This window comes from Cheilinus undulatus, linkage group 5, assembly GCF_018320785.1.
Source record: "Cheilinus undulatus linkage group 5, ASM1832078v1, whole genome shotgun sequence".
Lineage (NCBI taxonomy): Eukaryota > Metazoa > Chordata > Actinopteri > Labriformes > Labridae > Cheilinus > Cheilinus undulatus.
Window position 1 is genome coordinate 36,266,306 of NC_054869.1, and position 23,910 is coordinate 36,290,215.

The following is a 23,910-nucleotide window of genomic DNA, read 5'->3' on the forward strand; positions in this document are numbered from 1 at the left end:
AGCTGAAATCCCTCAGACAGATGGATATGTTAAAGGACAGGTGAGGAGAGAGGCAGATGAGTGGATGTGACAGTGAAGGAGTAATTGATATCAGAGATGTGACCATTGTAATAGGACTATCAGTCATCCTCTTTCCCTCCTCTTTTATTATTTCCTTCCTCTTGCCTCTTTTCAATGAGACAATAGAGCATCACTGAAGCCATGAAATGCGTCACCTTACTGAGCATGACACCTTCAAATTAGAGCCCATTATCTGGATGTCACTTGTCCTGTTTATTTCTAAATAACACACATAGGGCAGGATGAATGTTTGTACCAGTATACTTATAAACAATTATGCAATTTAAAATTGGTTTACTGTAGTTTACTTTATTGAGATAACATATAACTAATGACTTCATATTTTTGAATAAGACAAATATACAAGTAATGGATTTGCACTGCTGTAAGACCAAGATAATTGAAAACAGGTATTTATATAAACAAATGTATAAATGAAATAGAGGTGTAGCTGCATATAAGCTAGATAATATAAGTTACTTAAATCATCCAGTGACTAAAAAAATTTTTTCTATTATGCTTTTCAATCTTTATACATATGCTACTTTTAAGTTTGACAAAAGTTTTTGTTAAGGAATGACATGATAACTTTCTAAAGAATATATACTTTTAAAAAAAATTTGCTTAAATGCTTAAAAACAGGTAAAAAACGGACGGTCATGGAGTCCCACAGTCCAAAGAAACAACCAAGAACATATCTCAGACCAAGAAAAAGTCCAAAGCAAATAATATTTGAAAATCTTTGAAAGTTAGAGCTATCTCTATTAAAACCTAAAAACGGGTGAATTTGTTTTGCTGACAGAAGTTTTGGCACTCCAAAGATAAAAACAGCAAATAACAGCAATACTAATACACAGCTCTAGACACTTTTGATGCTCAAACACATAAACAAAAAGGGGCATACATAGAGAAAAAAATGACATATGTCTGCTATTAATAACTAATAATTCCTATCAATAAACATGATATTTAAAAAAAAGCTTTATTCATGGCTCATACCTGCAGTCCATATTTGGCGTCAATGACTGTGACGATGCCTAAAATGAAAAAAAAAAAAAAAACGTTTATTGGTAAATCACATGTACTACTACAACTTGTACACACTTTTTTATTGCAGTTGCCTTTTGGTGTTTAGTTTTATGCCTTTGTCTAAACCACTTTCTCCAAATTAACTGAAGCACACTTTTGGTCTGCTGGTCTGTTATAACAGAGCAGACAGCTGAGTATTTGGTGTAAGGGCACACTGTTCAGAACACACCAGTAAAACAGACACACAAACAACACAACATGGCATGTCATGCCTAAGACTGTGCTGGCAACATTTGGGTAAGTGAGAAGTAAACTGTCCCTGACTTTTACTGTGTTTGGTGCTATTTCAGCTGTACAGTATTTCCCCTAAAATTATTCTGCATATCTCATATTAATTTGAAATAAATGTATTGAAAGTAGAACTACAGCTACTTACTAAAGTTTTACTTTGTATGCTACCTATATGTTCATTGTTTTTGTACCAAAACCCCAGTCAAGTTATAAACCTTATCTCAATTCTGATTAAAATGCAGGTAGAAAGTGCCAAAGGCTCCAAAAAGTTTTCTTAAGTCCAAAAAAAGCTGCACAAATGTATCTAACCAAAAACACCAAAGTTTAACCCAATTGCCATTTAAATAATAATAATAGCATAGATAAAGTCATCTCAAGCTTTTTAATATGACTTGAAAATTATATATTTTTTTCTTTTTCTTATTAACACCTGTTTTGTTTCTCAGCAGGTAGAGCCTCAACTTGTGAGTTTTTATGGCTCCTATTTTCTGATTTTGTCTGGTACAGTGCTCGGAAAAAAGTATTTGCCCCATCCTGAATTTCCATTGTGTTGTATTTTTCACACTTAAATGTTTCAGGTCAGAAAACAATTTTCAACATTAGAAAGCTGGCCCGAGTAACAACAAAATGCATTTTCTGAATGATGATTTCAGGGAGGTAAAGGGAGGAAAACCATCCAACCCCACCTGGCCCTATGTGAAACAGTAATTGCCCCATAAACCTAATAACTGGTTGTGAACAAGTACAAGCATTGGCAGCACTGGCAATGAGTCTTTTACATTGCTGTGGAGGGATTTTGGCCCACTTTACTTGCAGAACTGTTCAAATTCAGCCACATTTGGAGGTTTCTGAGCATGGGCGGCCTGTCTATTGTCATGCTACAGCATCTTGATTGGATTTAAGACCTTTGACTAGGCCACTCCTAAAACCTTGTTTTTTTTGTTTTTTTTTTAAACCACTCAGAGGTGGATTTGCTGGTGTGATTCAGATCATCGTCCTGCTACACAACCAAAGAGCATTTGAGCTAGGGGTCACAAACAGATGGCCGGACATTCTTCTTTAGGATTTTCTGGTAGAGAGCAGAATTCTTATTTCCATCAATTCTGGCGAGTCCTCCAGGTCTTGAAGCAGCAAAGCAGCCCCAGATCATCACACTGCCACATGTTTGACTGTTGGTGTGATGTTCTTGTTAGTTTTATGTCATATGTATCAGGATGCACACCTTCCAAAAAGTTAAACTTTTGTCTCATCAGTCCACAGAATATTTCTCCAAAAGTCATCGGGATCATGAAGATGTTTTGGCAAATGTGAGACGAGCCTTTGTGTTGTTTTTTTTTGTCAGCATTGGTTTTGGCCTTGGAAATCTTCCCTGGATGCCATTTTAGCATAGTCTCTTTTCTTGTTGAATCATTAACACTGACCTTAACTGAGTCAAGAGAGTCCTGCAGTTCTTTAGATGTTGTTCTGGGATCATTTGTGACCTCCTGGATGAGTCATCGATGTGCTCTTGGAGTACCTTTGGTAGACCCGCCACCTCTGGAAAGGTTCATCATTGTTCCAAGTTTTCTCCATTTGTGGTAATGGCTCTCGCCACACTTTGCTGGAGTCCTAAAGCTTAAGTAATAGCTTTTTAACCCTTTCTAGACTGATATATGTTAATAACTTTGTTACTCATCTGCTCTTCAATTTCTTTAGATGGTGGCATGATGTGTTGCTTTTTGAGATCTCTTAGCCTACTTCATTTTGTCAGACAGGATCTGTCAAAGTGATTTCTTGATTCAACAGGTTGATTTAACAAGGGGGGGGGGGGGGGGGGTCTTATCACATAGGACCAGGTAGGTTTGGATGGTTTCTATCGCTTTATAAATTAAATCATAATTTAAAACATGAATTTTGTATTTTCTCATATTTGCTGATGAAAAGGCATCATTATTCATTTCAGTCTGTTTCATAAACAGCTAAAATCCTCTCTTAAACACAAGAAAACAATGACGTAAAATAGACAAACGGTGTATTTACAAATATCTTACCATCCAAATAGATGTCACTGCCAAGCTCTGCGTCAACCCAGAACATGGAGGCCACGGCTCCTGTCAGAGGATATAAACATGTATATTGGATTGTAAATAACTGATAAGCATTTGTAAAAGTCTAAGGGGTTGGTTTTTGGGAGGCAGGGGAAGAATTCTCACTACTATATGCCTTTTTTTTGTCTTTGTCTGCATTCACATTAGCATGACATGATATATTTTTTACACAGCTTCTAAGACTGAACAGAAAATCAAACGAAAAGAAAACACAGTTAAAATTACAGTGGACTACCATAAATATTTATTTCCCCTCTGGACTCTAAAAGGACTTCATGGGTCGCCGATAGCCTAATGGTTGTGTCCCTGCATCCCATATACAGAGGCTGTTGAGCTCAGAGAGGGTGGCTCAGGCTCAAATGCAGCCTGTCTTGGATGTCATATCTCTCTCCCCAGTTTCTGGCTCAATTAACTTTCCTATATAATAAAAGGCATAAAAGTACAGATAAGAAAAAACAAAAAAGACACCATAAAAAATGACAATGTGAGTATATAACATGACTTAAAAATCTGAAATACAAGTATATTTAATAGTGTTTGTATGCCAACCAATCATTAATTTTATATTTTGACTAATAAATTTTATAAAACTGTAAAGAGTGCACCTTAAATATTTTAAATGAACAACCAAAGAGAGAACAATCAAATAATGAGCACTTAAAACTGATAAGTGATCGTTTTTGTAGGTTCTCTCCATAAATAAAGTTATTTTTGTGATATTTATCCACTGAATGAAAAGTTTTTGCACCTAAAGTCATTTTTGAGCTATTTCTGGAACACCTGTCTGCCTTTGTTTCTTGCTTGGCTCTGTGGAGCAGATAAAACCAATATCAGAAGCCTTCAATTGTTTATTTCCTTCTGGTGAATTTGGTTTGTTTCCATTTTCCTGTGCAGACGGTTATTATAAGACCCTATGTTCCCATGCCAACCACCGCTTGTTCACATAATGCACTTTTGTCAAACTGCCAAGCAAGAATAAGAAAGCATTGTAAATATTTGATGGATGCGTAATGAAAACACTGCTTTTGAGTGGCATGTTTCACATAACTCATCCAACCTTCTCCTGAATGGAAGAGTAGAAATCCCCCGGGAGATGTTATGACTGACAGCGCTGCCAGGGCCAATGACAGACCTGTCCCAGTCGATAAAGAGCCTGTCTTAGCCAATGACATGTCAGAGGGGAGAGGACAGCCCCAGTCTGAGTGTGCTCCGTTGGTTCTGTGTGTTGGGCCAAGTGGCGTGTGTCTGCCCGTGTCGCTACCTCCTGACACCTGTCACTTAGCGACACATCCCAGTTGTCAGAGCGCTCGCTTTGTAATGGCCTAATATTGATTTCCTGATTCAAAGCTCAGAGATGCACTGTTTTTTTTTTTTTTGTATGCACTGATGGAAATTGTTTCCTCTGATGCTCCTGACAAAACACAAGTCTGGTGCAAAGAGTTGCAAAATATTTAATCTCTTACATATGGGAAAAGAAAGTTGGAATGCATGATGATGATCTATAAGTAAACCTTAATAATGTGCTAAAAATGTTAAGCAGTTGAGAGTAAAGGTCGACACAGAGTTTCCTGTCCTAAAATCAAAATTAAGTTGCCTACTGGTCCATATAGCTCAGTAGACCAGATTGAAGAAGTCACTGATGAAAGGTGTGCAAGTGCTGACCAAGAGGAAAAGCGGTCCAACTATTCATCTTTGAAAGCAGTATTTTGTATTTCCCTTTCAATTTCTGCCAACAGGATCTGTAAAAGTTAGGTATCAACTTTACAAGCTGACCTGTCTGTCTGGCTCCAGGTGGTTTCTTCATGAGATACCAAAGGTAATTTTGGCTTTAGGATGCTATTTGGATCCAACAAGTTAAAAGCAGTTATGCTGGTTGTAGGTGAGTGTCAGTGGCTGAGCCAATGAAGCCTTTATAAATCATATCAGTTCTTCATTTATTTCCAGTATGCTTTAAGTATCACCTTCTTGCAAATGGATGCTCTTTTCAGAATATCATCTGTCATGTGAAGTGAAACTGCTAATTATTCTGTTTTTATTCCTCTGGTATAAAAAAGTATAGACTTGAAAAACCATCACCAATAAACCCTTTCATTATTTCTTCAATCTAACAGATGTGCTGATTTTTGTATTCTGTTTCTGTGTGGCCCAGGAGAACCTCCAGCACAGACACATATACACATCCGAATTCAATGCATAACACCCCTTAGTAGTGCTAGGCAATTCAATGGGTTTCAATTTTAATCATGATTTTAGCTTCCCACATTCATGAAAACAAGATAATCATGATTAAAAAATTACTGTACCACATGCAGTTTTGTCCATAGAATTTGCCATGTGGTGAAAGTTTAAGTGTTTGTTGTTATTTTTTAAATTTTATTCTATTTTATTTTTTTATTGGGGCTATCTCATTGTGACAAACAAGGCATCAATGAAATAATGAACAGTCTGACAAATGCATTAATTCCTTAAAGGTGCAAAATGAATAAAATAAAATAATATCAATTAATAAACACTTAAGCAAATACATACATATATTCACATATAATGTGTATCTATACATACATCTCCATAACATATAAAGGCATATACATACGGACGTAAGAACATAAGTGTAGTAACAGATAGCTATAGCTGTAAAAGGGGGGCAACTCCACATTAAAGTACATGTATTGGAATACAATGTCATGTCATAACAGTCCCATTCGGTGTAATGGTCAGGTGTCTGAGTACTTTTATACATATAGTGCAATCATGACTATGATTTTTGCCATAATTGAGCAGCCCTACCTCTTAGTTTAACAACTGGTAGCTTCACATCTTAAGGAGTTAAAATGTGCCTCTAAGGCCAGAATTGTAATACAACAATAGTCTGTATCAATCAGATTAATTCTAGCTAAAGCAAAGTGTGTTTTACCTGGATCAGCCAGCCCTGTGGTTTCTAACAGGATGTAGTCAAACTTTCCTTTCTTCGCCATCAGGTTCTCAATGGCTTTAAGACCATTATCCCTGAAAAGTTAAGGGCAATTATAAGAGACAGAACACTTAAACTCTCTATAAATCTAAACCACAGGCATACATTACACATCAGTGAAATAAAGATAAAACTGAATTACTGTGTTCTTATGCCCTTATACAACATTGATTGTCCATTAATCAATGAAACAAGGCAAGATTAAGATTCAGACTTTAAACTAAAGACACTAAAGTGTCAAGTAATTGTAAATTCTGCCATATCAAATGGGTTATTGTTACTTCACGTACTTTACAGAGCAGCAGAGACACCCATTTCTAAGCTCCAGCCATTCCTCATACAGCTCTCCAGCATGGCTCACTGCAAGTGACTTCTCAAGAGCACTGCCTGAGGGTGACAATTGAGTAAGACAGAGCATTTGGTTTAACGTTCACTGGTCAAAAATAAAGCAGCTATAAACAAAATTTTTATATGGCTGTAAATAATGTTGAATAGATACAGCTTTAACATTATTTAGCAATATTATAGGCTTTAAGACCACTTTAATTCAAGGATTCAAGGAGATTAATTTTCATTCCAGTACATGAAAGAACATGAAAAGTAACTGAATTAGCTACTCAGGTCCTGATCTTAAAGAAAGCAATAATAAAAGCAATATAAAATATAACACAATAATAACAAAAGAAGCCACTGTACATACATTAAAGGAACTATATACAGTAAAAGATTACATGTACAAAAAGAAACATGATGTACAAAACTTGAAATTCTGTTAATAAAAGATGAAACAAAACATACACTGATGTTGCATTAAATTTGTAGAAGTGGTAAAGTTTGCACATTTCATTTGATAAACTGCAAAATGTATATTACTACTACTACTTTTATTATTAATAATAATAAAATGTGTTTATTTTGTTTACAACCAATTTTAACAGATTATTTTGTGAGAAATAATGTAAAACCTCCACTGATACACACTAAACACACATCCATGTGCTTCACTTAAGTCTCTACAATCTTGTCTTTATGCTGCCCTCTTGTGGAAAACTGAAGAAATTACATCTTGCATCAAGTTAAAGCAAATGCAGGTAATCTTTTACTTCTTTTGATTTCCTGAATGATTTTAATCTTTTTACCTTCTCCAAATTCATTGAGAATGACGGCAATTCTTTTGTTGTGTTGTTCTGTCAAGATATAATTCAGGAGCGTTGTTTTTCCAGCACCTATAGAGGAAAGAATTAGTGCAAAATAAATTCTCATTAACATCAATGAAACATCAGTTGCTGCCACTTCACTAATACTCATTATGTTAAACAAGGAGTTATTTACAGAAGGCAACAACAGCAAAGTAGGTGAGTGTAAATTAAAATCAAAATACAGATAAATGCAGAAAAGTAAATTCACAATAAATATACATAAAATTATTTATTACTTTTTATGAGGACTAAAGTATCTATGAGGGAAATTTAAGACATTATTAGCAGGGAATAGTAAGTTAAGTGAAAAGTGTTGAAACAAACTGACATGGTGTCTTTTAGTGACAGCAGAATATGTAAACAGTCAAGATGAACTCCACTGACCATGTTTAAATAAGGTCCATAATTACTGCACTTTTTTTCTTCACTCAGGATAATTTGCATGAAGCCACAGTGATGTAAAATAATCCCACCACTGCTCCTTAATGTCTCATTTCAGTAAAAATAATTCACTTACAGCTCAGGGGACAAGTCAAAAGTCATCTACACTGTGTGTTATACAACATTTACCTTTTTACTGTTCAATTTCTCCTTTTCAATCCATAGCAAGTTTCTTTATCCATGGTTAAATTCATGTTAAAATTTTGGATCAACCTACAAAAATCAGGTCTGTATTCAAACAGGTAGTCAATTACCATTAGCTTTCAACAGAAGAAAAATCAAACATGACACAAAAACAGTTTTGAAAACAAAATAGTTGAATTTTAAAATGCTACAAAAGGATGCATTTAATTGCAATTTACTACATAAATTCTGAGATCAATCACTATTAAAATTTTTAACCTTTTGACAGCTCAAAGCATACAATTTAGAAATAGTATAGTTTGGAGCAATTCAGAAAATTTGATGTTTAAGGCATAATGGTGAAATGTAAGCATAAGAAAAGTAGATAATCTGGTATGACAGAATGCAAACCAGTGTGGTAAAGTACATATTAGTAAGTAAGTACTAAACAAAGACTTTACAAGAGTATAGAGCCAGTAGTATATAAGTGAATAAATACATTGAACCAACCAGACTAACCTAATGTAATGTTAATGAGCTGAAAGCAATGAATTTTGAGATAGAAATGCTGATTTTGCCATGATAATGAGTTAATTTCTCAAGAAGTGGAGAAAACATCTGAAATAAACTTCTCATCAGCAGAAACCCCGTTTTTAAATCAAAGAAAACAACTGACATGTGCTTGTTACAGCTGGAAAATAGAGTATGATAAATGTGCGGATGCGCGTCCACCAAAGTATGATAGTAAAACAGTCCTGCCTGGTGTGAGACCAGAGTAGCTCTTTTGGTGGCGTGAGGGGGGACTGGAAAATCTCTGCCCACAATTATCTCAGTGATGATCTCATTAAAGCCTTGAACACAGTCTCTCACCCAGATATCCTGTGATGATAGTGACAGGTATCTGCTCTGCAAGAGGACCAGGAGGGTTGTCAATGGGCACCAGCTCAGGGCAGTCATCCTCCTCCTCCATCACAGCACCATCCATACCTGAGGCAATGTTTGTCCACTATTTTACTATGTAGATCTGATATAACAGAAACACATTAACTATTTATTTACTGACAGGATGAGATAAAAGTGGAACAAACATACTCCAAAACAATCCCAATTCTCTACAAATTCCACAGATAATGTCATATTGTCTGTTGAAGATGATTTAAAGTAACAGCAGTCGGCGAAAGTGTATTCTCCGTCAATGAGTTAGCCGTTAGCATTCTGTTAGCCTCTTACTCCTTTAAATAACAGCTCACTGTGGCACGACAGCTAGCTAAGACAGTCCCTTCATTAAAACCGACTGAAGATAAAATTACCTGAGAGTATCTTCTCGAGCTAAAGAAATATAATGGTTGGGCAAGGAACTATTCCTTCTCTGCAAATGATGCTGTGTGGGTTTTGACAGCGTCCTACACTGTGGAAATTCCGTTTAAACCATAGCGGTTTCAATGGTTCCGCTTCCATTAACAGCCTGGAAAGAACGTCTGAACAAAGGATGAAACATTGATTTAAAATAGTTAAGTAACAAGAATACGCCAGAAGTAAACGGCTGCCTGCATAATTTTTACACCTACGTGAAAATAAAAAAATATATTGTTGATCAATTTCTGCTGGAAAAGAGGCATTCAAATAGGGTTGTGATAAAATGTATTGACCACAAGGGGGCGTCATTAATCAAAGAATGGGTGACCACAACTTTAATTGGTGTTAATGGCCAAGTATGTGCAAACAAACAAATCATCTGACTCCCTTACTCCTAAGAAATACTTTGTAATCGCCCACCAAACACAGAAAACATCAAGATGATGATTATCAGGAAGCACAATAGACCTTTTTGAAAACAATATAAACAGGTAAGGATTTCAATGCTCTCTATAAAAGAATAGCTGAGTTGTATGTGTTGTTTTATACTCTAAGCCTCTCTACCAGTCTTCATACAGGATGAACCACTAAGGAAATCTTGGTCAGTTGTAGCTTTTTTCCTGTGCAGATGGCTGAGATAACAAGGTGAATCTCCACTGACTATTTTTTACTAAATGGGTGCGCTTCTTTTTCATATGAATGCTTTGTGGTTGGAAAAAAATGACAAAAGTATTATTGTGCAAGATCAGGAGTTACACTTCCAGCTAAAAGTGAAGCACAAATAACATTAATTACAGATGCTTCCTCTAAGTGGCCTACCACAGTAAGATGCCGACAAGTGCTGGATCTAACTTCACACCAACAATAAATCTGGAAACCACGTCTCTTGCAGCTTGTTTTCAGACCATCCTTAAGTCAACTCTACACAGACTCTTCCCTGTGCAAATATTCAACTGCAGCATAGTTATATGCAAGAACATTTCTTTTCAGAAAAATCCAGTTTGACTGCAACATGAGTGTCTTTTAAACTTGTTTTAAAGTTGTGACCCTTGTTTAAACATTCTAAGGCAGGATAAGCCTGATGACACCACAAGGGTTATTTTCTCACACCTAAAAAACACTACACTGCAAGATAAGTGCCTCCCCTTAAAACCCCCTAAACTCTCGAGAGAACATACTGCTTTCTGCTGTTTCACTTGAACTTTTCAAAAATCATAACAGTTTTTATGTGTCTGAAAAATATTTTTTACAAAATGTAATGGGACAACACAAAAAGAGAAAAAGATAATCACAAGCCGCCTGAAAATGCAACTTACACAAAGGCGATGAGAATCTTAAACCTGCCCCTAGAAGTAGCAACTTCCTTGTAAAGCAGGAAAGATAGCATCCCTGCAGGTGGGTGTGTTCAGCTTCTTAGAACTGTGGATGACAGTCCTAGATTAATCTAGCTCCAAGTTTCTTTATTTCGATAAGCAATTTTTACTTTTTTGTTTTAATTTACATTTAACTGTAGAAATTTAAATGGATGCTAAAAATCAGTACAGTGGTCTGTTGTGTTGACAAGTAGAACTACTTGCCATAATATAATTTGTTAAATGGATATTCAGAAAAAAAAAAAAAAAAAAAAACTTTATGCATATCTATTAATTTATTTATTTGGATCGCTTTAGTCACTGCCAAAGTAGCAGAGTTCAGAAACTGAATCTCATCTCCCCCTCTTTAGTCCTAGAATAACACGATTTTGATTGTCAACTACTCAGTTAGAAGGGCAGTGATGTGCACTGCTCCACAATTTACGGCCATACAGCACAACACTTAAAGCTCCTGTAAGGGATTATCACTTTGTTTTGTATTTGGCGCCCCCTGAGGACAAAATAGAAAAAAATCTCCTTGTTAATCTTGACCAGTGTAAACATTTATCAGATCTCAGACAGCTCCTGTCACAGACCTTTAATCTAAGGCCCAGCATATGTCAGAACGGCTGTAATTTGCTGGTGCAATGCATTTCCAGGTCTTTTGTTTTTTTTTTTGCAATTCAATGTTATTCATGAACGAAGTCTGGATGTCACTTTCATGGAAAAAAACTACATTGCAAACATTACAGGCCAAGCAACATTGCATAACTAAAACAGAGTCAGAGTTCTAAACCTAGGGGTATATTATGAATAGACCCCTTTTAGAAGTAGATACAAAAACAATGGCTTGCTATAGCTATGTTAGCTTTAGCTAAAGCTAACAAAGCTATGCTAGCTAGGTAGCTTTGTAAGCCAATAAAGCTAAGTTAGCTTCAGTAACGTAAGCTTTCAATACGACCAAAACTGCCTATACATGTTAGATTTTTAAAAATACAGTTAGAATGAACTTTTAGTTTGGTTAGGCTAAAGTAAGGATTAGGATAGCAGAAGTTAAAAAGTTAAAAACCTGACCTGCAAAATATGACTACCTAAAGTTTAATAAAACGGAGTAAACAGGAAAAAGCCATGAAAATATTCTAAAGTCGCAAAGTGAAAGGTACATAGATAACATAGCTACGTAGCTAACCCTCATGGATATCTAACCAATGAAGCTACAGATGGCTACATAAGCTGCATAGCTTTGTAACTAGCTTGCATAGCTAATGGCGCTATATAAGCTATGTTTGCTATGTACATAACATAGCTACGTGGCTTACATAGCAACAGTGGCGTGACTATATTTGCTAAAGTCATGATGCTAAAGCTCTTGTTGCTCAAACTCTTGTTGCTAAAGCTATATAAGCTACTTTGGCTTATGTAATAATGTTTACAGTGTAGCTCTGTTAGCTTTAGCTAAAGCTAACAAATATCAAGCAAGCCACTGCTCGCATATCTACCTCTGAAAAGGGTCTTTTTATAATTCACCCCAGGTTTAGACCTGACCTTCTCTGTTTTATTTCTGAAATGTTGGTAAGTCTTTAATGCTTGCAGTATAGTTATTTCATGGATGACTGCCTGACTTTGTTTAAGAATAAAGGGGAATTTTAAAACACTGGAAATATGTTGCATCACAGAGTTGGCGTCTCAGATAACAGAATGCGAGAGGGGCCATCTGAGATCTATGGTCTGCTGCCAGACTGTCTTGGAGTTTATGCTGCTGCATTTTAACAATCAAACACAAAAACATGTTGTTTAGCTGGCACTAGTAGCCTTATGTACAGAGGCTGTTGACCTTGAAGAATGTATTCAGGGTTCATAGTCAGCCCATGGCTCCTTTCCCTCATGTCATTTCTCACTCTACTCCCCCATAGTCTAGTTCAAGCTGGTCTCCTATAAGGCACCGTTTCATAACCAGTGAAAGAATTATCAAAGAGGCTTCAAATGTTGAGTACTATAAATAAGTAAAATGTGTATATATATATATATATATATATATATATATATATATATATATATATATATAAATAAAAATAGATTAATTAACAAAAAAAGTATTTTAAATACACACATACAAATGTGCATGTAGTAAGCAAGCAGTGAGCAGTGCAGGGAAATTGATGCTGCTTTATGTGAGGTAAAAAGCTTATCTCCACAGCGAGAGAGCGCGCGTGTCTCATCCAGCGCCTGTCCCATATCATCCCCTCCCACCCTCGCGCCTCCAGCGTCTGCCTCCCTCTCTCTCTCTCTCCCTCGCGCGCTCTCCACGGGATGGCTCAAATCAAATGCGGAAGTTTACACCCAGCAAAGCTGCTGCCGCCACAAGCAAGGATGATATGAGTGTGGACATGACAGTTAAGCTGCAGCGAGTAGAGGAAGAAGAAGAAGTAGCGGTGGCTCGTTGACAGGGAGGCGGCACGAGACCGCAGGGAAAAAAAAAAAAAACACACCAAATCCAGCACGAGCGAGGCGGACTGGACTTCAGACTCACATATGGCTTCTCTGGGCAGCGCAGAGCGACGGGCTTTCGCTCTGAAAATCAACAGGTAAAAATTCAAGCTCCGGTTGTTTTGTTTTCAGGAGTGAAAGAGAACTTTTGGTGCCTCTCCCCGGAGATTTGGGAGGGAGTGAGCCCTCCTGGCTTGACAGTTGGATGGCTTTCAACAGTGGAGCAGGCAGCCACATGTTGTGAATGTTAATGCAGCAGGTTAGTTCACTGTCCCAGAAAAAAAAGCAGCCCGGAGGATAAGATCCAACTTTCTTACAAGAAGAGTTATTACAAGGAATGTGAACTAGTAACAGTGACAGCCTCGTGACAACAAATTATGCTGTTTCCACGTTGTCCCTTAATTACTTAAACTAGTGTCCTCAAGTGAAGAAAAACGACTTCTCCACTAAAGTTGACAATACAAGTGCCATTCCTTGTAGAATAAGTTTCAGGATGCTGATACTATATCTAGTGTTTGCAGTATAATAATTTCCTGTGCTATGTAAGCTCTGACAGCCTCATACAGCTGCTATAAATGTGGACTGGTGTGGTCATAGTTCCTGCTATGATGACACTTGCAGGTGTGGAGGAAATGCACATGGAAGTCTATTGTGTGCCATACCTCCTCTGGAAGACAGCTCTTTAAAACAAATACACTAATACTTCCTATGATAAGCAGCAGGAGCAGATAAAGCTTGTAATGTTGGAGTTAGTTTGGCTCAGTTCACTTGGGTTCATTCACTTTACGGATGTAGATGAGGACAGAAGGGATTATTTTTGGTCAAATTCAACATGTTGTTTGATGCAGTTATAAACTATCCCTTGGGCTTGTTTTGTCCTCAAACAACACTCTTTTAAACTTCTTTTATCCTCATGTAAAGGGATGATTCTTTGCCTCTTCAGCTCTTTAAAACACGCATGAGTTTGCTGTCTTAAACTTTGTGACATGGGTTAAAAATGACAGATTAATATTTAGATGAAAGGCGGTTATATGCACATTACTCACATCACGTATTGTATTGGCCCAGGGCAGCTAAAAACAGTAGCAACAAAAAAAGAAACGCCTGTTCACTTGCTCAGCGCCACAAGATGTTTTATAACCACAAAGATTCAACCAAGTGTTTATCACCTGTCAAAGGTTTCATTCATTCTTTCTTTTAGGTTTGTTTTATCATATTAAAACAATCAACTAGAGTATATAGGCAAGCAAAAATCTTTAACTACTGCATACTTTCTGTAAAGTTTAATTTTGTTGCAACTCTCTGCTTGAAAAGAGTGTAGTATGAAGTAAAAAATTAATCAATTCCTGTCACTTTATTCCATTTTAAGTAATGCCAGTTGAGGCCTCAACAGCAAACATAATTGCAAAGAATACAGATGGCAATTATGCAACTAAATTTCAAAGTCAAATTCAAGTCAATGGATGCACAGCATACATGGTGCTAATTTAGTCAATTTATTATTGGATTCATGTTTACTTTAGGGCTTCAAATGGTTAACTTTAAAAATTGATATAACCTGAATTTAGGTAATCACAATTGATACTCCCCTTTGTCCTATATTGAAATTCTACTGATTGTATTTATTTACCTTTGTTTGCCTCTTGTTTTTGAAAGAAAAAACTTTGGGTTGATTGTAGATAATGACACAAACTTAACTACAGAAAAAAGAACTTGTTATGGACTGAAAAGGAAGTAAAGGAACAAAAAAAGGAAATATTTGACATCATACGGTGCAGATGACTTCTGAATTGTCCACTGAGCTGTTTGTGATTTTTTTAAAAGTGAAATGAGACATTAAGGAGCAGTGGTGGACTTAGCCTATTTGTCGACTGACTTAAGATGTTCGTTCACTGCCTTTTTCCATAGGAAAGACGAGACTAAGACTAACAGAAAAATAGATCTTTGATAACAAAAACTGACTCAAAGTAAGTTTAGTTTTTCTCAAGATGACCAAAACTAAACTAAACTGTAATTTAGTTTTTGTTGGACATTCAATATCCAGGATTTTTCTACACTGTGGGTAAATCTGTCAAAATACAACGCATCTGCCACTTTTTGCTTCTCAGCTGTAGAAAGCAGGGATAACAGGTTTAGGCAAGAGAATAAATGCTTGGACTAAAAGTTAAGACTAATATGTGAGGACTGTCTAAGGACTTGAACTAAATTAACATTTTTTTGAGTTTTTGTTGACTAAAACCATAAAAGGTAGAAATGACTGGAATGTGACTAAAACTAAAATGTATTTAATCCAAAGACTAAGACTGAGACTAAAATGAAAAATAGTTGTCAAAATTAACACTGCAGAAAGACATTGCAGTGGAACCCTCTGAGCCCAGTGTTGTCATATACAACAAGAAAAGACATGTTATTCAAAGTTAAATAACTTATAACTGAACCATGAATCATAGCCACTTTTTTCCTCTGAAAGCCTGCTGCTGTGCCGTTCTAATGACGCTATCCATGCCTTTGTAGTTCCTGCAGAAGGTTTTCTAGTGAGCCTAGAACTTGGGTAACTTTTGGTAGTCTTCAAAGATTAAATCCACACAAGTAACTCTGACACTGAACGTCTCTTTATCCATTTTATAAATCAATTTTTTCATCGCTCCCGCCACTAGCTTTGGCCTTAGCCACCATATCAGTTTCCCCCAATGTAAGGTGACAGGCTGTGACAACCAATGGCAGGTTGTTCTGTTGTCACATCATACATTGCCAAACAGCGCACGTGTAAACACTTTCAAAATGGAGGAGAGCCTGAATGACTCATAATGGAGAGAAAGAGACACAGAGAGGCTGTGACGTGTCCCTCTGTGTCACTGCAGACAGGAACTGCTTTGAATAATGACTTAAAAGAAAAAGGAATAAAAATCACAAGGACTTTTTTTTATAAATATGAGAGTATTTTAAAGACTTTAATCCCAGAATGATAAGAGAAACTTTGACATGTAAAGCCAAACTGTCAAAAGTAAAATTTATTCTATCGTCAAAGTAGTTGCCAAGTCATTAATTAATCAGCAACTCATTCAGCTTTGATCCAAAGCTTTACCTTGGTGGTAAATCCTCTCCTCTTTATCAAAGTGGTTGCACCGTACTCCTGTTCTTAACATCCAGGAGGAGTCATGGATACTTGCTGTGCTGTGCAGAGCTCAGCTGAGCTCAGCTGCTGAGGGATGTGAGGGATCTCAGTTCACAGCCTGAATCCAGTGATGAGCCAGCAGCACAGAGGTTGTTTAGAAGATGCTGTGCTGTAGCTGAGCACAGTGTAGGCTGCAAAGTATGAAACAGCACTTATATACGGCCAGAAAGTCATGATGCAGGTCACTCGAGCTGAGAGAGATTTCTGAAACTGCTGTGAGATAAAATGTTTTTTTTTTCCCTGAAAATATAATCATGCATTGTTACAGTAAATAAAAACAATGAGTTATATTTGACATTCATAAGAGTGACATCGTTATCTGTTGTTTACAGCAGGTATAGTAGGTAAACAGAATAATGCAGAGATGACATGGAACTGAAATAGAGGGTAATATTATATCTTTGTTATTGTTGTACAATCAACATATGGATGCAACAATAAAAACAACTACAATCCTATGAAGTCTATAAAAGGAAACAGCTAGATTTGCAAGTTATGAGAAAAATGTGAAGCTTGAAATATATAATTCAATATTACAATAATGTTATGTTATGCAACAAATAATCAAAAATTACTGACAGCATTCTAGCTGTAACTCACAGCTTTCTCAGTTTGTTTCTCCAGCATGGATCTCCAGAAACCAGCCCCAAAATCTTTTTTTTTTCACCTCTAAATTGGTTCTCACTAATCTGAGTGCACCTCCTAACTAGCTTGAGTGTTATCTAGCAGAATTAAAATAGTGTCAAAGCACAGCCATTATACCCTGGCCTTGATCCAGTGTGTAAATGTGCACGTGATGAGTAAGAAGGCTTGTTTATGTAACCAAATTTATTACATTGAATTAAGACTGTGTTGGGTGGTGTGCTTATTGCAATTGTGAAACTGAAATTGATTGTGCCACTCAGTTTATATATATTCAGTTTTATTAGACATCTCAGCATTAATTATTCATCCGTCAGTAGAAAGTTGAGATTGTGCAACAAAGATCCCATGGCTGTTGTGATTACACTACCAGGTAAAACATGCAGCTTAGGACAAGTTAGTCAAATTTCATTGTTATCAGGTCATGAACATTTGCAAAAGAAGAAGCAAAATCAGACAAAAAGTCTGATTTTGAATTGAAAAAATGTAGGCAAGCAATGCTTTCACACTCAACAGTTCCACAATTTACCCACTGGATGGAGGTTTAGGTATAAAATGCATAATTAACAACATTTTGATAAAGTCAAATGAGGCTCAAGCTGGTTGCCAGCTTCATTTATATTCTTGGTGACAGTTCAAAGCTGACAGGTGCCTCCTGGGTTAGTTATGGATTCAGAAGGAGCACGTTGCAAATGTAGGTGCTCTGTTAAGGTGAATAACAACAGCCATCTAATACAGATTAAAAAATACAGGTGCATCTCAAAACATTAGAATGCCATGTAAAAGGTCATTCTTTCCCCTGTGATTTACTTCAGAAAGTTAAATTTCCATATATTCTAGATTCATCTCATACAAAGTGAAATATTTAAAGATGTTTTAGTTTTAATCTTGATGATTACGACTTACAGCTCACGCAAATCAAAAATCCACTATCTCTAAATATTAGAATATTGTGAAAAAGCCTCATTCGCAAAGGTCTCCTGAGCCTTCATTCTCTCACTATAGCTCAGTACACACAACTGCAATCATGGGGAGGACTGCTGACTTAACAAATGTTCAGAAGGCAATCGCTGACATCCTTCGCAGGGTAGGTAAGCCTCAGAAGGTCATTGCTGGAAGGACAGGACTGTTTTCAGAGTGCTCATCAAAGCATATTCATGTACAAGCAACAGGGATAAGCTCAGCCTACAGAGGATTGTCAAACAAAGCAGATTCAAAAACTGAGAGGAGCTTTACAAGGAGAGGACTGAGGCTGGAGTCAGTGGCTCAAGAGCCATCACTCACAGACGGGTTCAGGAAATGGGCTACAAGTGTCGCGTTCTTAGTGTCAAACGTCCAAGGGTCCAGCGGGACACAAACACTAAATTCCAGCTGTCAATATAACATTCTTTCTTTCTATCTATCCATCCATCCATCCATCCATCCATCCAGCTCTGGTCATGGAGTCAGAGGGAATGAGCAGAAAACCAGGACTCAGAAATTAAATACATTCATGTAAACAAGATAAATTAAAAGGCTATTTAGTTTGTTTAATAAAGGGACTAGGAACAGACCTGCTCTGGGAAAGGTATCCTTAAATGACTTCTGTTGTGATCTGCCGCAATATAGAAAATACAATTTAATAAAATTGACTCGACATTCGGGAATGGTAGGGGAAACACTGAATAAGATATGGCTGACCTGGTCAAAAGTTATCCTCATCTCTGATTTGTCTAATGCCACTAATAATACCAAAGTATGTGTGGTATTAGCAGTAAAACCATGTAAGACAATAGGCTGATCATTCACATTAACAACAATAATGAAATTGAAATAGAGAGGACATTTAATAGTTATTGTAAGAGTTGAAGTTCTTAGATTTATTTGAATATGTATAAGCATGATGAAAAGATGATGTTGGTAGTTGATGTCGTAGCAACTTGAGGCAAACAGGTTCAGACAACTAGGGAAACCTGCCTGTGTCATGCAGGGTTTTAATCAGAAATGTCAGTAAATTGAAGCTTCTCTTACTTGGAGGGGAAGTGCCACACCAAACACTTGTGTTAGGAGGCTATTCCTACATTACTCTTTAACTTTGTTTATTTGTTGAACTTCACATCATCATCTGGATATGGAAGAATGTTTTTGAAGATTAAACATTTTCTCATACCATTTATGTCTAGTTGCAAGCCAAATAATGTAGTTTTGTGAGGTAATGGAGTGTAGAATTAGTGTAGAGTACGAAGGGAGCAGCCCTGCTTGTTATGGCGACACAATCCAGTCAAACAACAGCAGAAAGAGGAACCGTATTCCTCTGAAACTGAAGATACAGTATGTATAGCAGGCTGAAAAACCTCTTACTAACCATACAAAGTAATTCATCCCATGTTCATATTTGTGTGAAATGTGATCAGGGGGTGTGTTTTTTTCTGAGACATTAACATCAAGATTTAAGGAATGATCTTATATTCACCCTTTATTGTCATTTTTTGTTCTTATGAGCAGTTCCTCTGTGTCTTTATCAGGACAGAGGGTGAAGGAGGTTTCACTTCACTTTTTAGTCACTGTTATTTAAATAAGAGAAAATAGCAAAGGGAATATGTCATTTAAAAATGTAATTATATACATTTGACACCAGGCTGAGTTTAAGGTTTTTTAGTTGAACATATGATACTCCAAGTTGACCACTATGTTGCTTGCTAGCATATGGTAGCAGGTGTGAGGACAGCTGTGGACGAGGGGCCTCTGTCGTTCAATACTCTTAAGTGGAAGGGAAACCCGGATTAAGTTGCATCTGATTTCCTCTGGGCTCTGTTAATGACATCTGTGGACTCTCGTGACTGTTGGTGGTCGGATATGCAGGGACAGGGCGGCCTGAAAGACGCACAACTTCCCAAAAAAACATCTGATAAATGTCGTGCCCTGTAGTTGAGTCTTCAAACTCAGCTGGAAATTTTGTTTCTTTTGGTCACTTCTTCTTGCACGGAGCCGCTAAATGCTGTGCTTGTGCGTGCCTCCCTCTGACAGGAAGTGGTGGTGATGGTGCTGATAGCAGTAGGACCCATTAAGTCTGCAGACATATGATAGTATGAGACACACAGTGGGGGCATCCCTTTGGTCAGCTTCCCCCCTCTTGTCATGGACACCAAAACTCTCAGTTTTCCTGTGTTTCTTTGTGGATTAAAGGAGAGAAAAAGCCCTTTTGGTTGAGCCCTTTTTAGGCTCTAACATACAAGCATGAGCAGCCCACATCTACCGTAATGATAATTAGGGGTGAAAACTGCAGTGTAACTTTTAAGGATACAACAATATCTGTAACTAAACTTAAAAATGGATTAAAATATGGAAAATTTAAATCAATTTGACAGAAATATATAGCAATAGTCTTTTTTTCATCCAGCAGGGGGCGCTATTTCCTATGGCGTTTCTTTGTTTGATGTCAGAAGACATTGTTTTTTAATTAAAAACTATACAACCTCACAATTGAATAGTACCACTAATCTTTATGAAGACAAGTAGATAGGGATATTTTGCATTTTAACTAATGAATAATTAAATTGAATTTTTTTTATAAACTTTAAATTGATATCATTTCACAAATTACAAAATCATGAAAAGTCATGATATAATTGTATTGTTAACCCAGTATCGCGATATGTATTGTACCGTGAGCGGGGTGTAATGTTACAACACTAGAAACTTACAATATGATACGACCTGATGCAGTAACATATGACACAATAGGCATGATAAAATATGGTCTGATACAATACAGTACTTATAGAATTAAATTGCAAAAAACATTTTTAATATCAAAGTGAAAACTGATTTTGAAAAAGGAATGCTGTAGTGTAAAATAAGTGACTGCATAGATATTCACCCTCTTCCAGTCAGTCTTTGCTCAAGCTCTGTCAGGTTGCAGAGGGATTGGACATCAACAGCCCTTTTTAAGTCAAGCCAGGAATTCTCTATTGGACTGAGGTCTGGGCTTTTACTCGGCCACTCCAGAACATTCACTTTATTGTCTGTGTAGCTTTCGGCATATGCTTTAGGTCATTGTCTTTCTGGGAAATAAAAATTCTCCCAAGCTGTAGTTCTCTTGCAGGCTGAATAAGATTGTCCTCCAGGATTTTCCTATACTTTGCAGCATTTATTTTATCCTCAACCTTTACAAGCCTTCCAGGGCTGGCTGCTGAGAAGCATCTCCACAGCATGATGCTGCCACCACCATTCTTCACAGTGGGGATGGTGTGTTTGTGGTGATGTGCAGTGCTTGATGTCTACCAAACATAGCATCTTTCCTGATGGCTAAAAAGCACCATTTTGGTCTCATCAGACCAAAGAACTTTTTTCTACTTGAACAAAGAGTCCCCCACATGCATTTCAGAAAACTCTGGTGGAGATTTCATGATTTTTTTTTTCAAGTGTCTTTCTCTTTGCCACTCTCCCATAAAGATTTGACTGGCGAAGAACCTGGGCAACAGTTGTATGCAGAGTCTCTCCCGTCTCAGCTGCTGAAGCTTGTAACTCCTTCAGAGTGGTCATAGGTGTCTTGGTGGCCTCTATCACTAGTCTCTTTCTTATACGGTCTCTCAGCTTGTGAAGACTGCTGATCTAGGCTGATTTACACATGCCATATTTTTCTTTATTTTCTTTCATTTCTTAATGATGGATGAAACTGGACTACAGGGCATGTCCAGTGCCTTGGAAATTTTTTGCATCCATCCCCTGACTGAGTGTTTTTTTTTTTTTTTGTCTTCATGGTGTAATGGTAGCCAGGAATACTGATTAACCAATGTCTGGACCTTCCAGACACAGGTGTGTTTATACTATAATTATTTGACATGCATTCATTGCACTCAGGTGATGCACATTTTGATAATTGTGAGACTACTAGTACTGATTGGCTTGACCTCTGTTGAATTTGGTCAGTCACTTTAAAGGGGGGGAATAGTTATGCAGTTGCTTATTTTACCTTACATATTTTGATATAATTGACATAAATTGGTAGAGTTTTTGTTGTAACATTTTTGTGTAAATGCTGATTGTTGATGAGATAGCATATCACAACCATAATAGAATGCAGGAATAGTGTGAGCAGCTGTAGAAAAATTTAAGTATGGTGGCATTAGAAGGTTAATATTTAACATAAGACCTTGCTCCTTAAACGGTACATTTACTGGAGGGAGGTACTAGTGGACACATCTCTCTTGTGCATGAATGGTGATGATTGTATGGGAATTGAAAAAAAAGAAAAAAGGTCAACTAATGTGTGTAGGTAAACCATGTCATTGTATTCGAGGATGATCATACATTGCCATATTGATATTCTTTCCTGTACCTTTTGAAAACAGTGATGAAAATAGAGAATTTTGTGGACTGATTGAGCAGTTTGCCTAGTGGGAGTCACGTCACAAGGAATAACACTGTAAAATTTACGTCTGGCTCTCTGGGAGACCTATTATTCAGGTCCGTAGCTGTCAGAGTCAATGAAACTTCAGTCTTAGAGAAGGAGTGTGATTGAGGAATGCTTGGCAAGTGACTCCAGAAATGCTGACAGGAACACACCATATGCACACACAGCAAGTGCAGGCCTGTCTCAGACAGTGTGACGTAAGGAAAAGGGGGCCAGCCCCTTTCTATAGGGAGGGCATGATGAAAGGTTTTCACTCTGGAGGCCACAATGAAGTTTCTTATGCCTTGGCTGCGAGTTCTTCTGGAAATCACCCAGCCTTTGTGAAGACACATAGTTGTGAAATACACTCTAAGTATGGTGCAATAAGATGACAGTCTCACAGGAGCATTAAACAGCTGCTTTACAGCTGATTATAGGCCCAGTTTTCACATTAAATGATCCTTGAAGTGTAACAACATGTCAAACTGATTGAAGGTTTGTATGACAGCTTATAAGCAATTATAATAAGACGGTCACACCCAAAGCAGCTCTAATCTGATTTCATTCTGATTAATAATGAAACTATCCTTGCCATCTGTTTTTCTCATTGTCTTTGAACACGTTTTTCCTTCTTATAGGATTGTCTAATCAGCACAGTTTGACAGTGAGCTTAAAGTCAATGTTTTTAGGAGTTGTTGATTAAGAAATTTATTATCATCCTAAGTCCTGTGATAGATTTATTGAAGTTTTTGTTCCAAGTACAGATAATTTAATACAGAGACAGTACAGATTACCTTCAATAATCCTGCACTCTTTCTTTGCAAGGGCATTTTGCATTCTTCAAGTAGTGAGATATTGTAATGACCATATAATCATCTTACAGTTAATGTAATATTGTAGGATTTCTGCTTTGGGACATTACAGGTATAGCATAAAATTATATTGTATGGCATAGTATGGTAATGGTGTCAGATTGTGCTGTGTCTTATAGCCTCACCATGCCTTAGTTGTATTGTATGGTATGGCATGGTAATGTATTGTGTCAGTATTGTATTGCCTCGCCATAACTCTGGTCATATTGCATCATATTGTATCTGTATCGTACCTTATTGTATCATAGCTTACCATATAATTTCATTTCATGACGTATCGTATCCACTCTGGTCTTATTGTGTCATGTCGTATCATGTTGTATCAAATTATATTGCACTGCATGTATCTTATAGTACTGAATTGTATTCTGGCTGCTGGTAAATAACAGTTCATTAAACAGATCAGCAGTCTTCATCAGTTGATAGTTAATGACTTATACGGACGGTAAAA

General features: G+C 36.9%; 2 protein-coding genes across 3 annotated transcripts in view; one reads left to right on the forward strand and one right to left on the reverse strand.

Moving 5' to 3' along the window:
- Positions 1 to 9,615, reverse strand: part of cbwd (COBW domain containing) — a 40,867-nt gene extending 31,252 nt beyond the window's left edge. Inside the window, exons 1-7 of one of the 2 annotated variants that reach the window (XM_041787951.1) lie at positions 9,512 to 9,615; positions 9,072 to 9,225; positions 7,578 to 7,664; positions 6,729 to 6,825; positions 6,382 to 6,473; positions 3,411 to 3,470; positions 1,060 to 1,097 (exon numbers count right to left, since the gene is read on the reverse strand). In XM_041787951.1, coding sequence (XP_041643885.1) covers positions 1,060 to 1,097; positions 3,411 to 3,470; positions 6,382 to 6,473; positions 6,729 to 6,825; positions 7,578 to 7,664; positions 9,072 to 9,186 — 489 coding nt within the window. In that variant the 5' untranslated portion in view covers positions 9,187 to 9,225; positions 9,512 to 9,615. The remainder of the gene's footprint in view (positions 1 to 1,059; positions 1,098 to 3,410; positions 3,471 to 6,381; positions 6,474 to 6,728; positions 6,826 to 7,577; positions 7,665 to 9,071; positions 9,226 to 9,511) is intronic. The other variant, XM_041787950.1, reaches the window with a different exon arrangement.
- A 3,629-nt stretch (positions 9,616 to 13,244) lies between these two features.
- Positions 13,245 to 23,910, forward strand: part of dock8 (dedicator of cytokinesis 8) — a 113,129-nt gene continuing 102,463 nt past the window's right edge. Inside the window, exon 1 of the mRNA XM_041786841.1 lies at positions 13,245 to 13,494. Coding sequence (XP_041642775.1) covers positions 13,442 to 13,494 — 53 coding nt within the window. The 5' untranslated portion in view covers positions 13,245 to 13,441. The remainder of the gene's footprint in view (positions 13,495 to 23,910) is intronic.